The 13,601-nt window shown below is 33.9% G+C and overlaps 2 protein-coding genes across 10 annotated transcripts in view; one reads left to right on the top strand and one right to left on the bottom strand.

The window, feature by feature from the left end:
- Nucleotides 1–13,601, bottom strand: part of LOC126966573 (cytosolic carboxypeptidase 1-like) — a 135,020-nt gene that overhangs the window by 44,655 nt on the left and 76,764 nt on the right. The window lies entirely within an intron of this gene.
- The window catches only part of LOC126966602 (uncharacterized), a 30,217-nt gene continuing 24,226 nt past the window's right edge, over nt 7,611–13,601 (top strand). For all 4 annotated transcript variants that reach the window (XM_050810760.1, XM_050810761.1, XM_050810762.1 and 1 more), the window contains exon 1: nt 7,611–7,778. In XM_050810760.1, the coding sequence (XP_050666717.1) occupies nt 7,718–7,778 (61 nt within the window). In that variant the 5' untranslated portion in view covers nt 7,611–7,717. The remainder of the gene's footprint in view (nt 7,779–13,601) is intronic.

A 13,601-nucleotide genomic window follows, 5' to 3' on the forward strand; every position in this document is an offset into this window, starting at 1 on the left:
TAAACTAATGAACGGATTTTAATGGGGATTACTTCATGGAGTGCAGTTTAGTCCAACTTGAGAGATAGGATAGATTTTTTCCCGATTTGGGACCCATAATTTTCAATATTAGTTTTGTATGGACATATTTTCTATAAGAGAATTTATTGACGCACGGTTAGACAGTTCCACTGTGAAACAATTTCATTATAACAAAAGGGAGCATTTTTACGAAATAATTCTTGATGATTTGAAATATTATTGGCATTTGATAAAAAACATTTTTTTTTTATTATCTACAGAACAACGTCTGTCGGGTCAGCTAGTAATATAATAATATAAATATTTAGTAATGTATTCTTTGTTTTATACAATTTTATAAAACTACTTCTATGAAGCTGATATTTGAGGGGGACTTAAATGACACTTTTTAGATCGGTGAAATCTCGTGAGTTCGTATCACCTAAATGCTTGAAGCAGTATATCTGTAGCTATACAGCTGACGTATTGTGCAACATTAGTGCTGTATATCTTATTAGTGAAATTAAATGGATTTAGTAAAAAGTTCAATGTGGATAATATACTGGGCATTGTTGAAATAGTGTTTCTGTTTGATTGTGTGTTAATTATTTATATTATTGAAAATGAGAGTTAAAAATAAATTTAAATTAATAATTTTATTGATTGTAAACATAATGAAATTTCAAAATTTAATACTAAAAATTCTAATTTTCATTTCTATCTGCATACTCTACAACTGCCAATTTTTTTTATAATAAAATACGTGGCGATAATATTTCACTATGAGATTATTTATGCATACTGTCGTCATTTTGCACACCATTGCTATACAAGTTCCTCAATATCCAGAGCCGTTGCAAGCGTACGTAGCAATGTAATGTGTGTAAAGGCGATAGTCGACGAATTAGTAATTTTAACATTTTATTACCTTCTCATTTAGATTTCTATCACAAAGAATGATATCTTAGTACAGATAGAGGAAGCAACCGTTTGCTTTACCAAAAAAGGTATTTTACTCTGAGCTCAGCTCAGGTAAACGAAAGCCTGGAGGACAGTTTCTGCGTTACAGGAATGTCTTAAAACGCCACTTGACTGCAATTGGCATGTCTAGTGAGTCATGGGAGGAGCTTGCAACGCAGAGGTCGGAGTGGCGAACTGCTGTCAACACGGGTATAGAAAACTTTGAGCGTTACCGTCTTGAAGACCTTGACGCCAAACGCCTTATCCGAAAAACTAGACCCAAGCCCTCCTACAACTATACTCGCAATTCAAGTGGGTCTCTTTACTGCGCTTCTTGCAAAAGGACCTTCAAAACAAAATTTGGTTTTGCGAGTCACGCTCGCGCTCATGCAAGAGCGCAGGCGAAGACGAGCTAAGGGTGTTGCCGACGACGGATACGTCTGGGAGGACATCATCATCATCAGTTGGTAGCAGGTCAAGTTCATCGAAGTTTTTTTTTCTATTTTCCTATAAACAAAACTAAAACTAAGAAAAAAACGATTCACTCGATTGTATGAAACGTGCAGTCATTGATAGATTGACAGATGACGGCTATAGTGTTGTAAAAAACGAAGATAGACGAAACCCACTACGTCTTAAACAACTGTTCGCTTTCAAACTTAGCCGGATCATAATTCGTCGCTAATCGCATTACGATAATTACTGCTATTTCAAACTTATGTCAAATGACTGCACAATTCATAGTATACTTATTTTCAACTTTTACTTAGGTAGTCCTGCCTCATATTACGTAGTATTTACATCCTCTTTGATTTAAACTTTTGAATTCAATCACAAAACAATATGAGACATTTAATCTGATTGGTTTTCTGCGAAACTAGTCTTTTCGGGAATGTCAATCAAATGTTTTGTTGCGTTCTTAGAAACGATTTTGCAAAGCCGATTCCCAAATTAATGCGAAATTAGAATACAGCCCGTATTCTCCCGACGTTGAGGTTTCGATTCGTCTTAAATTGAAGATGATTTCGGCCACCAATTCTGATATAGGTTCAAAGATTTTAATTTTAATTAAAGTCCATAATAAGTTCCTTATAAGTACTAATAGTATTATAATAAAATCAAAACTTAAGCATAATAGGAATTTATTTTCTCAAAATTGATTCGTTTATAATTCTTTTTAAACGTCATTTCTAATATACTAGATACTACTACCGCCTCGGAAACAAATGGCGCTCTAAGAGAGAAGAAGAGGAGTAAGAAAGTCTCCCAGCATTCTTTTTTGCGCTCTTTTTAAGCGTGCCGACAATAAAGATTATTTCAAAAATAATTGTACCTACTTATGTATAAGCATTAATAATTTTTACCTTTGTTTTGTTGTCATTATCTGTGTGTTTGTGCCCGCTTATCTGAGACACATCTGATCCGATTTCAATTCGATGTTCACTGATATAAGTATGGCAAGCTCATTGTAACAATGATTGTTCATGTTTTATTCGAATCGTTCCAAAAACAAATATATATTTATTAGTTAAATGATTTAAATCATACAACTAAATTTACACGGGTTATATCAGGAGCGTCCGTTAGTCTTAACTAATATTATAAAGAGGAAATATTTGTTAGTAAACTACTTTTTAAATTATTAAATTCGGACATTTCATTTAAAAGATATGACGAATTTAAAAATGTCAATCTAAAGAAAATAATAACTAAGTAAAATAAAACTTTTATGTTAACGTAAATAATTCTATAGTCCAACTTAACAGTTGACTTTCCACGAGATCGGTATCTAAGCGAGTGAAACCGCGGGGCATTACTACGATTAAATATTTATGTGTCTATACATATATTATAATACTAGCTGACCCACCAAAATTTGTATTGCCGATATTAAAATCGCGATACAAAAGTAACTGTTGATCGTAGATGGGTGAAAATTTGAAGTTGTATGTATTTTTAATGCTGACTCATAATCAAACAAATTTAAAAAAAAATGTCAAAAAAAAATAGTATGGACATTTAGGGGGAAGAAAAATAGATGTCCAATTCTCAGACCTACCCAATATGCACTCAAAAGTTCATGAGAATCGGTCAAGCCGTTTCGGAGGAGTTCAATGTTTAACACCATGACACGAGAATTTTATATATTAGATATATAATATACCGTAATACAACACCATATTTATACTTAAAAACTTCACAAAATCTTCCTCAGAATTCACATAATACACATTATACAATATTAATCGTCTTGAACTTCAATTATCGACGAGATTTTTTCTCAAGAACTCTCTCGCGGTTCGAAGTAAGCATTGAGCATGCAGTGTATCGAGAAAATAAAACAGAATTTCACTATATCGGCCCATCTGAGTCAGACGTAACTCATCCGATGTAAAACAATACGATAGGCATCAGCTGAATGCGATTAAAAAAAGCCTCAAGAATATTGCCGCGGGCTCTGAGGCATTGCATCACTTGTGCTTTAAGTGCAGTGTCTTGTTGAATGGTATCTATACCAATATTATAAACAAGTTCAGTTTGTATGTTTGTATGCACACGGTACTTATCAAGACCTTTCGTCTGATTTCAAAAATAATTTCACCAATAATCATCTGGGAAAATTTATTGAATTAGGCGTTACTTTGCGGAAATCCATAATTATACAAATGATTTAAGTTTTCCCGAATCTGGCACGAGACTTCTCGAGACGAGATGTCTCGTGCCAGATTTTGGCGAGACAACACGTCCTGAGGATGCCTCGTGTAGAAGCGAAACACGTGTCGAATTGTTTTGAAAACAAATATTGGCGGAATTAACACAAAAGAAGACTTAAATCATTTGTATAATAATCATCTAAGTAATCTCGTTTATAAATAATTTCAATATCAAATCCGTCTCAATGGTCAGATCTCCATGTAAATGAAATCGAAGTAGGCGAAGTCGCGGATAGTCACTTGTATTAATAAACTAAAATATGTATTTGAAAATTTTTAAAATTGATTGAAACAATTCCCAAATCAGAACATCAGCAGAAATTCTGCAAAAAATTTTTAAAAGGCGTCATTTTTTCAACAGGATATTACATATTTATTCTATTCTTCGCTAAAATATCAATTATCGATCGGAAAATTTTCATTTACTTACATTATTAAAAGTGTCGTAGTTTTATTTATTTAAATCATCATCACTCATCCATCACCACCCTGATGAAGGACCTCAGAATGGTATGAAACTAGTCGGTACACCAATGAATCGCGAGGGAATGCGATTAGAATAAAAAAAAAATGGTGGTCGTAAATAAAGACTGTCGATAGAAGGGAAAACTTAAAACTTTAAGTATTAAAATATGGAATTTCATAATGTTTAAATACAATAAAATTATTATTTTAAATTTATGTTAAAAACTTAACTTAACTTAACTTAACAAAAACACTATTTCAACTATGCACATTATATTTATTATACACATTGAACTTTTCATTAAATCCATTCAGTTTTACTTATATTAAATATACATAGCACTAATGTTGCACAATGCGTCAGCTGTATAGCTACAGATATTCTGCTTTAAGCCTTTCGGTGACGCGAACTCATGAGTTGAACACTCACCCAAAAAGTATCGAACTATGTAATATATTTATTTTTCTAATTATTTATTTATCGCGTGCGCCAGTCATGAGCATGTCGGTGACGCGAACCCATAATATTTTCTCGTACCAAAAGTGCCCAACGTGGCTGAAGAAGTTTTCACCTCAATAAATAATTCATTTTATATAATATTTATCGTGATCGGACAGCCTGGGACTAGATTATGATTATTTTATAGCAATAGCAATGACAGTACAATATTGTATATTTTTATTAAAAAGAGCGCAAAAAAAAGGAATTCTGGGAGTTTCTTGCGCCACTTCTTCTGTCTCAGAGCGCCATTTGTTTCCGAAGCGGTAGTAGTATCTAGTATATTAGAAATGACATCAAAAAGAATTCTAAAGCAATCAATTTTGAGAAAATAAATGCCTTCATGCCTTTACTAAATTCGAGTCCAAGGCAAAGTCAGGGTGCATTGTATTGTATACAAAACGAAGTATAGCCTTCGATAGGGGGCTGGCGGCGATTGTATTGTCTGAGTGTGTGGCGTTTGTTAAGCTTGGAAGCTGTAGGGCTCGAAACGAGAGAGCACAAACAGTACTGGGCCAATTAACGAGGCTCGGTTCAAAGTGGTGTTGCGGCGACTTTCATGTGCACACTGGAACACTTTGTTTTATTTCAAGCTTCTATCTAATATCCAGAAAACTGGACGGCCGCGCGCAAGGTCGCGCCTTAACCACGTCGCTAATTTACATTCTTTACGCGCTGCCAACAACGTTTTGTGTGATAACGTACCTTCTCTCGGCTTCGCTACAATATTTCGAGAGTTTTACTAATTAAAATGAAATTTAGTCTATTCCTTTAATTTAAAAATGAAACTGACTATTTAAGGCGAAATCACCAAAAATTACTGAATGTATCGGGGTTCGACTAAAATAATAATAATAAGATTGACACACTTTTTACACAAATTATCTTGCCCCAAGTTAAGCATATATAGTCTGTGTTATGGGTTACAAGACAATGATATATTTAATACAATATACTTACTTAAACATACATAAATTCATATAAACATACATAAATACATTTAAACATCCATGACTCGGACACAAAAAACTATGACCCTTCGATAGTGAAATTTTCCGTAGATGGCACATATTTCTTGTATTCCATTAACCCTTTTTTTAGTTTGCTTTTCAATATATTCTTCCTTATCCATCATCCACAATTAATGTTAACTAACTAACCAAATGTGACATTACATCACAAGGGATAAAATCTTTATGACGTCACATGCTTAAATCTAAAATATTAATCCGATCTATAAAACAGTTTGAAAATAGTTATATTTATTACATATTATAAAGCAAAGTCCTCCGCCGCTTCAGTCTGTCTGTTCGCGATAAATCCGAAAACTACTACAACTATTATCATGCAGCTTTTACCAATGGATAGCGTGATTCTCAAGGAAGGTTCTAGAATATATGTAATTTATTAAGCTTTTGTAAACATGTTTGTATAAATAATTGTTGGAGGTGTCGGAAAAACGTTGCCTAAGCCCATTGAGATATAAAAAAATAATCTATGATGGAATTGTGTACCTTATATAAATCTACAGAAAAGTCCGCGATGGCAAGTATATGTCTATCTCTTAAGGGTAAAATACAATTACGTTACGATATAGCTATAGAACTGGGAATTGACCATAAAGCAGTTTTGACCCATTCGGAAAAAGCTAAGTACTTACCGAAAAGAGCTGGGATAAATATTTGTTTGCCACCAGGCTCACTGAAAGAAACACGTTCTCATTTGGCGAATCTTAATTGAGACGTATAAATAAAATTTTAAGAGATTGATAACGTCTGATGTAAATACGTCACGTACTACAAAACCCTCTGAAAAATATTGCATCCAAAGATCCTACAGGCTTCACAGACTGTGCCATAATCCAGGTTAAAATTTATTTAAAAGTTTTAAAATTTTAGTTACAATTGATAAGGCACATAAACAAGATCAAGAGAAAATCAAGGGATTAATTTGCCTTACTGTCCCAATGCAACTTTATTGAGTAGAATTGTAAAAGCGAATAAAAAGTTTAAAAAGCAAAGTGATGTTTTAGATAAAATCGTACCGACCGCAGTTCGAGCCCACGACGATCTCAGTTCGTTCGCAATCTTGATAAGTTTTGATCTTATTTCATTGATATATTCTCTCCATTCTTCATCTCATAAATATTATTCACTTTCTTGCAAAGCCAGCGACCATAAAATAATACAATACTTCATATGTTATATTGTTTTTTTGCGCTAAGCTTATAAGAATGGTAATGGTATGTATGATTTAATATTATGTTTTGTATTTTTATTATATTTAATTAGCTTCTGTAGTTATAGCACATTTAAAAACGAAAATGTGAAATGGTAAAAAAGAAAAAGACTCATTGATATTCCTATTTAGGTTTGTTATAACGTGAAACTAGCAAAATTGGCATTGTAAAACTAAAATACTGAAATGGCAAATTTCAACCGTATCTAAAACAACGCAGACTAACAAGAGGTCCGCTTATTTTATGCCAATTAGTAGAAAGACAATCCGAGAGGCAGTTGGTTAAGTTAACGACATGCTCAAGCTCTAAATAATGTAATTGCCAACGAGATACATTGATTAAAGACTGATTGAATAAAGGTGAACGCTTGAAGACCACATCAATGCGGCGTAATTGCACAAAACACAACCTTTTTGGAGAAACAAAGAATTCGTACAGGCAGCAATAAGAACAAATTGTGTTGGCATTGTGTGGCCCGATTCGCGAAGATAACTCCCGTGCGTTAGTGGATACTGGATGCTTGATGCTGAGTCCGAAACACGCTGCCGGACATCCGTACCATACCATCTCGTTTCAGACACGACGACCGCCTAGCGTGCTTATACATTTCTGATTTGATTTGACAGCGTATTATTAGATCGCTGAGAAGACGTTCAATGTATGAAGCGTTAGAGTTTAGGAGCGCGGGTCGGCGGTCCCCGATGCTCGCGTGGTAGTGAAGGCGGGACGCGTCGCTGTTATAAGGGGGGGTCCAGAGGTTCGCGCGCTCAGTGTACCCGCGTCTCCCGTGTTGCGTGTGCGCACTCCGTAGAGTATCCCACAATTGTTGATCCTATCAGAATGCAGCTCCTATTCGCCTCATGTTTTCTGCTCTTCGCTGCGACCCTAGGCCCAGCCGCAGGTATGTTAACATTTATATGGAAAAATAATTTTCAAATATCTTTCACCCCCTCAAAATTACGAGAACACCTGTAAATTACTGTCATTCTAAAGCATGTTTATAATGTCTCCTTAACGTGATAGAGGTCTCAATTATCAAATGAATCAGAGGTAAATGAAGTTTGAAATGGCTGAGTATTTTACTTAAATTAATAATTGTTCTAAATTTCAGTAAATAATTTCACAGTTATCATAATGATAGTAATTAGTCACCAATAACTCTACAAATTGTAATCGCTTGATAGCGAATACAATGGATTACAAAAAAAATAAAGCCATTGAAATTACGAAAATAAACAACCTACAAATTCTGTAAACTAACTACTAGGAAATTTCTTAAACGCTCTATTTTGGTCTATTTCGATAAAACTTTCAAAAATTTCAACGTTAAATTTCGAAAATACATATTCTAAGCTATTTACGAGTATAATTATATCTAATAGGTAATGTTACCTTAGAAAATCGTTCAATATACAATTTTCTTTATATTCGCAATGTGTTCTTATAAGATAAAGTATCTCTAATATTTTTCTTGACATCTTTCAAGATTTACTATTTTATAAAACATACTTCATAATACTTTTCAGTTTCAATAATGCGAGCGCATATTTAAATCGACTTACAGCTTCTAGTTTCAAATACTGCCGCTCATTCTTTCGATTTAAATATTTTATTAAGGAAAAAAATTTTGGGGATAATATCTATAAATATAACAAAGAATGTCAAAGGGCTGATGATGATGGCAGATAAATCGCCTAAGTTTCTAAATTAAATAATTCCAATTAACAGTACATAGGTAATGAAATACTCAAACAATAGCTATTAAAGATTAATTAAATTTCACACATCTGTATAGCCAGACTTTAGAAAATATTTTTTTCTTTAATGTGATGGGCTCAATAAAGCGAAAAGAGACCCCGGTATTTATCTGTTCAAATATATTTAAATATCTACAGCTTATATAATAAACATTAAAGTAATACTTGGAAGAATAAATAGTTTTGTAAAGCAATTTAATCTCAGAAAAATAAAAATGTATCATAATTCGACTAAGTGGTAAATTCTCTAGTCTTCATTCGATAGTAGATACAAGTTTCTTCCGGAAATTATCGACAATGTCGTGAAAGAGACCTGTATGGCCGTTTTATACGGCATCTGGAGTACTGTCATCAGCATAGCAATGAATGTCGAATGCGTCAAACATATCATTGATATGCAGAAGAATTAATGTAGGATATAGCATATAGCCTTAGCAAATACAAGCGTTGACGGGCTTATATTGTCTCAGCAGCCACTGCTGATAGAATTCTGTATGTTGCGCTCCATAAAAAAAAGCAAAAAAAAGTGTGTGTGTACTTATGTATGCACGCAAAAAGTTATACTTCTTGGGCCTAACGAAGCAAAAATCATTAAAATTATATATTCCTCGTGCTACTCGGGCTTTGATATTTAATTTTTAAAAAATGACTGCTTGAACTCTTTTTCTGTCCTAATAATGGACGGAGAAACCAAAAAAAATAATAATGAATGACGCAAACGTCAGAAAATTTTAGGAACCAACTTCAACATGTTAAAATTTCACTCTCATCATTTTTTCATAACGCACCTAAAGAAGTATAACTTCAAAAATGACAAAACTAGCAGGAAGCCCTTACGATGGAAAGTTAGAGTGGAGCTTCTGTTTCATCGAAGGCCTTTGATATATCCAACCTAAATAACTCCTCTTTTGCATTCAATGGCCGTCACCTACGTGTATAAGGTATACTAGAAGCATGGCAAAAGCCAAACACTCAGTCAATGATCTAGCAAGACCAAGGTATGTCAAGAGCAAGTTTATGATACTGTCCATTATTTTCAAGAGCTATGACAATTAGATGCGAGCTTTCGCGTTTTCCAACTTTAAGATTCAATAGGTGCACAAATAAAATTTGAAAAACACAATTTTCGGCATTCCGTGCCGGTGCTCTAACCAACTGAGCCAACCGTACGAGTAATTCATAAGTATCATTGTAAAATCTTGTTTACTTTGTTCAACTCTCAGGTTGTGGCTTCAATTCAATTCAATAGGTGATCCAAATAAATATTGAATTTGAATTCATATATAAATTTGTCATCAACCAGGGGTACCTTTAAGCACGCAATAAAAATGTTAAAATTTCAAAATTCCTTTAAAAATTTATAGAAAATCCTGTTTTTCGAAAAGTAACGAAATGCCATAACTATTACTAAAATCCCAATAGCACCACAACAATAAAATATCATCGAAGTAATTTTGTAAGAGGCGAAGAATACATTAAAAATATGTATATAAAAATGAATTGCTGTTCGTTAGTCTCGCTAAAACTCGAGAACGGCTGGACCGATTTGGCAAATTTAGGTCTTGAATTGTTTGTGGAAGTCCAGAGAAGGTTTAAAACATGAATAAATAGGAAAATGCTGCGAAATTTAATAAAAACAACAAATTTGTTTTTCCTTTGATGTGTCACTACATAATTTCTATGAGGGAATTTATTGACGCACGGTTTTACAGTTCTGCTGTGAAACAATTTCATTACGACAGCAGGGTGCATATTTTACGAAGTAATTTTTGATGTTATGATATATTATTGACAAATTCATATAAAAACATTATTTTATTTATTATATACAGAACAACGTCTGTCGGGTCAGCAAGTAATTAATAAAAATTTAGTATTAGCCAATCGTTTGAATCAGCTCCACATAGTTATGCAACGTGCCCTGGCTTGTAATAAAATACCTATTATGAGCACAGTTGACATTCCTAGAGTAGCGAGCGCCGTGGTCTGACCCGCGGGTCCCTGACCTTCATTGTTCAGCCTCCATTAGAGTACAATGCCTGCAACTTCTCTCACAACCAACCAACATTATTTTTAATTATATTACGGCTCGAAGCGAGTTTACTACGCCACTGTCCGTATTCTCTGCGAGCTGTCTATTAAACTGGTGTTATTATTCAAAGCTATGTCATTTTATAAGTTAGATTATTAATTTTATTTATATATATAAAAATTAATTGCTGTTCGTTAGTCTCGCTAAAACTCGAGAACGGCTGGACCGATTTGGCTAATTTTGGTCTTGAATTATTGGTGGAAGTCCAGGGAAGGTTTAAAAGGTGAATAAATATGAAAGTGTTCGGTATTAAATAAAAACAACAATTGTGTTTTTCCTTTGATGTGTCCCCCGTCGCCTGATATTTGTTTTTTATGGACATATTTTCTATGAGAAAATTTATTGACGCATGGTTTAACAGTTCTGCCGTGAAACAATTTCAATATAACAACAGGGAGCATATTTTACGAAATAATTCTTGATGTTATGAAATATTATTGACAATTCATAAAAAAAAGAGTATTTTATTTATTATGTACAGAACAACGTCTGTCGAGTCAGCTAGTTTTAAATAAAAATATCTATATTTTTTTTGTGACTTTTAAGGTTAGAGTCATATTTCTGTTAAATAGCTAGGACTTAGGTACTGTGTAACTATTCAAGAGTTAACAGATATCACCATCAACACCGAAGTATCCATCAATAAATAAATTACCGAAATAATAAATCGCACCACATTTGATAGTGTCTTCAGGTCGATAGAAGGTGAGCGGCAAATAAAAAAAAAACAATTATCAATCTTGCAATTTCTCTGGTGGGTGGCGGTGACCACTTAGTATTAGGTGACTCAAGCAAGATTGACGAAGTTTATCCTCTTAATTTACAAAACAAGTATCGACTTCGTATCTTATATCATCGTTGTAAGAGAAGAATATACAATATGTAATTGCACGGTCTAGTAAAAAAAGAAGGACTCCGCGCCGTGATATTAGCAAGTGAAGCACCTTTATGCTAGTGTGTGTGCGGTTACGGGGTATACTAGTTACACAATTTTGTCTCCGTTAAATAATCACATATACTTTTATTTTTAGTTTTACACTTTTTCACGACGCACGACGGCATTTTTAAAATATTTTATTCAGACTGATCTGTCACAGACGATGACAATTCACATAATGGCCGCCTATCGGCCTGTAGTAGTGTAAGTGTGTGCGTGGGGCTATGTATTTACACGTTAATCGGATTGTTTTGGTGCTGAACTGTTGTGTAAGGTGACACGGAGTCCTTATTTTTTTTACTAGTCCGTGGGTAATTGATGTATCAAATTGTAAAAAAGTATTGATTTTACAACAAATTAAATTTTTATAAGTTAATAAAGATATACAAATTTATGTAAATAAAAACGTTCAAACAGCCAAGATCATTGACTTGAAATACAATGATATGTCAGTTTGTCTTAGCACCAACACCGTACAAACCGAACAAAGAGAACACGAGAAACATAAAACAAAAGCCAAAACACGTTCCACACAATAAAGCACGAAATCGCATAATATTTTATGCGGCATGTAATATCAACAACACGTAACCTGTAATATTGAAAGTTAAACGAATAGGTTGTTTCCGTTTGTTGATTCAACTGCTCCTGTAGGAGGCGTGCTTTACTTTTATGTACTCAACAAGTGGATAATGCGACGTATTAGACACAATTTGTATTTCAAATAACTCTAGTATAACTACAATCAATATAAAATATAGAAGCAGATAGTCTGGAAAAGTTGCATGGTAATTTTTTATGTTTTTATTTATGAAAATAAGGGACGAGACGAGCAGGACGTTTAGCTGATGGTAATTGATACTTCTTATTCCATCCATTACAAGGCAGTACAGCTCAGGATTCTTGCAAAACTTAAAAATTCTGAGCGGCACCACAACTATTCTCGTCACCTTGAAACATAAGATGTTACGTCTCATTTGCCCAGTAATAACACTAGCTACGGTGCCCTTCAGACCGAAACACAGTAATGTTACACCTAACTGCTTCACGGCAGAAATAGGCGCCGTCATGGTACCCATAAATAGTCGGCATCCTGTGAAAAGGAGCCTGGTAAATAATGTAAAGTAAATGGTTAGTAAATGTAAAGTTATGGATGCGAGTTTAAAAGCAAAAAAATCGAATGTGAATAAGAAACAGTGAGACAAAAATAGCAATAGGTACTGTAATAATAAAGTCAATTGAGTTAACAGTTATAAAAATGTAATTTACATGAAATTAAATCCAAATCTATCTTCCGAGCCTTAATTCAATATTTACGGCATTCAACAGTGAAATTTAAATCTCAACAAAAACTACCACCAAGCCATTATTACTAAGTGAAATATCAGAGTCAATGCCACAGTCGTGAACATTAAATTATAATTTAGAGAATTAGCCGAGCGAATGTAGGTATCCAGATTCATCGTGGTTTAGAGACAATAGATCATTGCCGCCGATGATTCTCGTAATGATCCGCGTCCGTGCTATCAAATGGTTTATTGAAGAGCTAACAAAAACTATTCGACGGAAGTTTCGATGAGAAAAAATAGCGAGGGGGACGACAGGTGTCGGATGGTTCAACGTCCCGATACTAATCATCGCGGAAAGGACTTGTGATTTTATGGAAAAACACGATATCTGTCAGCGTCGATTAGCTAGAATGCAACGCGTACCGTAAAAGATACGAGCCGACGTTTTTATCATTACATCATGAAAGGAGGTTTTATGCACAAGTTGTACTTCAACTCGAGTTGGTAACGGTGCTGTAGATGCATTCAAGTTTTTGGTATTACAGGATCAACATATAGAAGGTACGCTAACAAGTATCGCACCTTTTCTAGACACTAGGTGATTAGTCTTAAAAGTAATAGAGATGTGTTTTCCAACCTCTGAGGTTTA

This window comes from Leptidea sinapis, chromosome 10 (genome assembly GCF_905404315.1).
Source record: "Leptidea sinapis chromosome 10, ilLepSina1.1, whole genome shotgun sequence".
Classification (NCBI taxonomy): Eukaryota; Metazoa; Arthropoda; class Insecta; order Lepidoptera; family Pieridae; genus Leptidea; species Leptidea sinapis.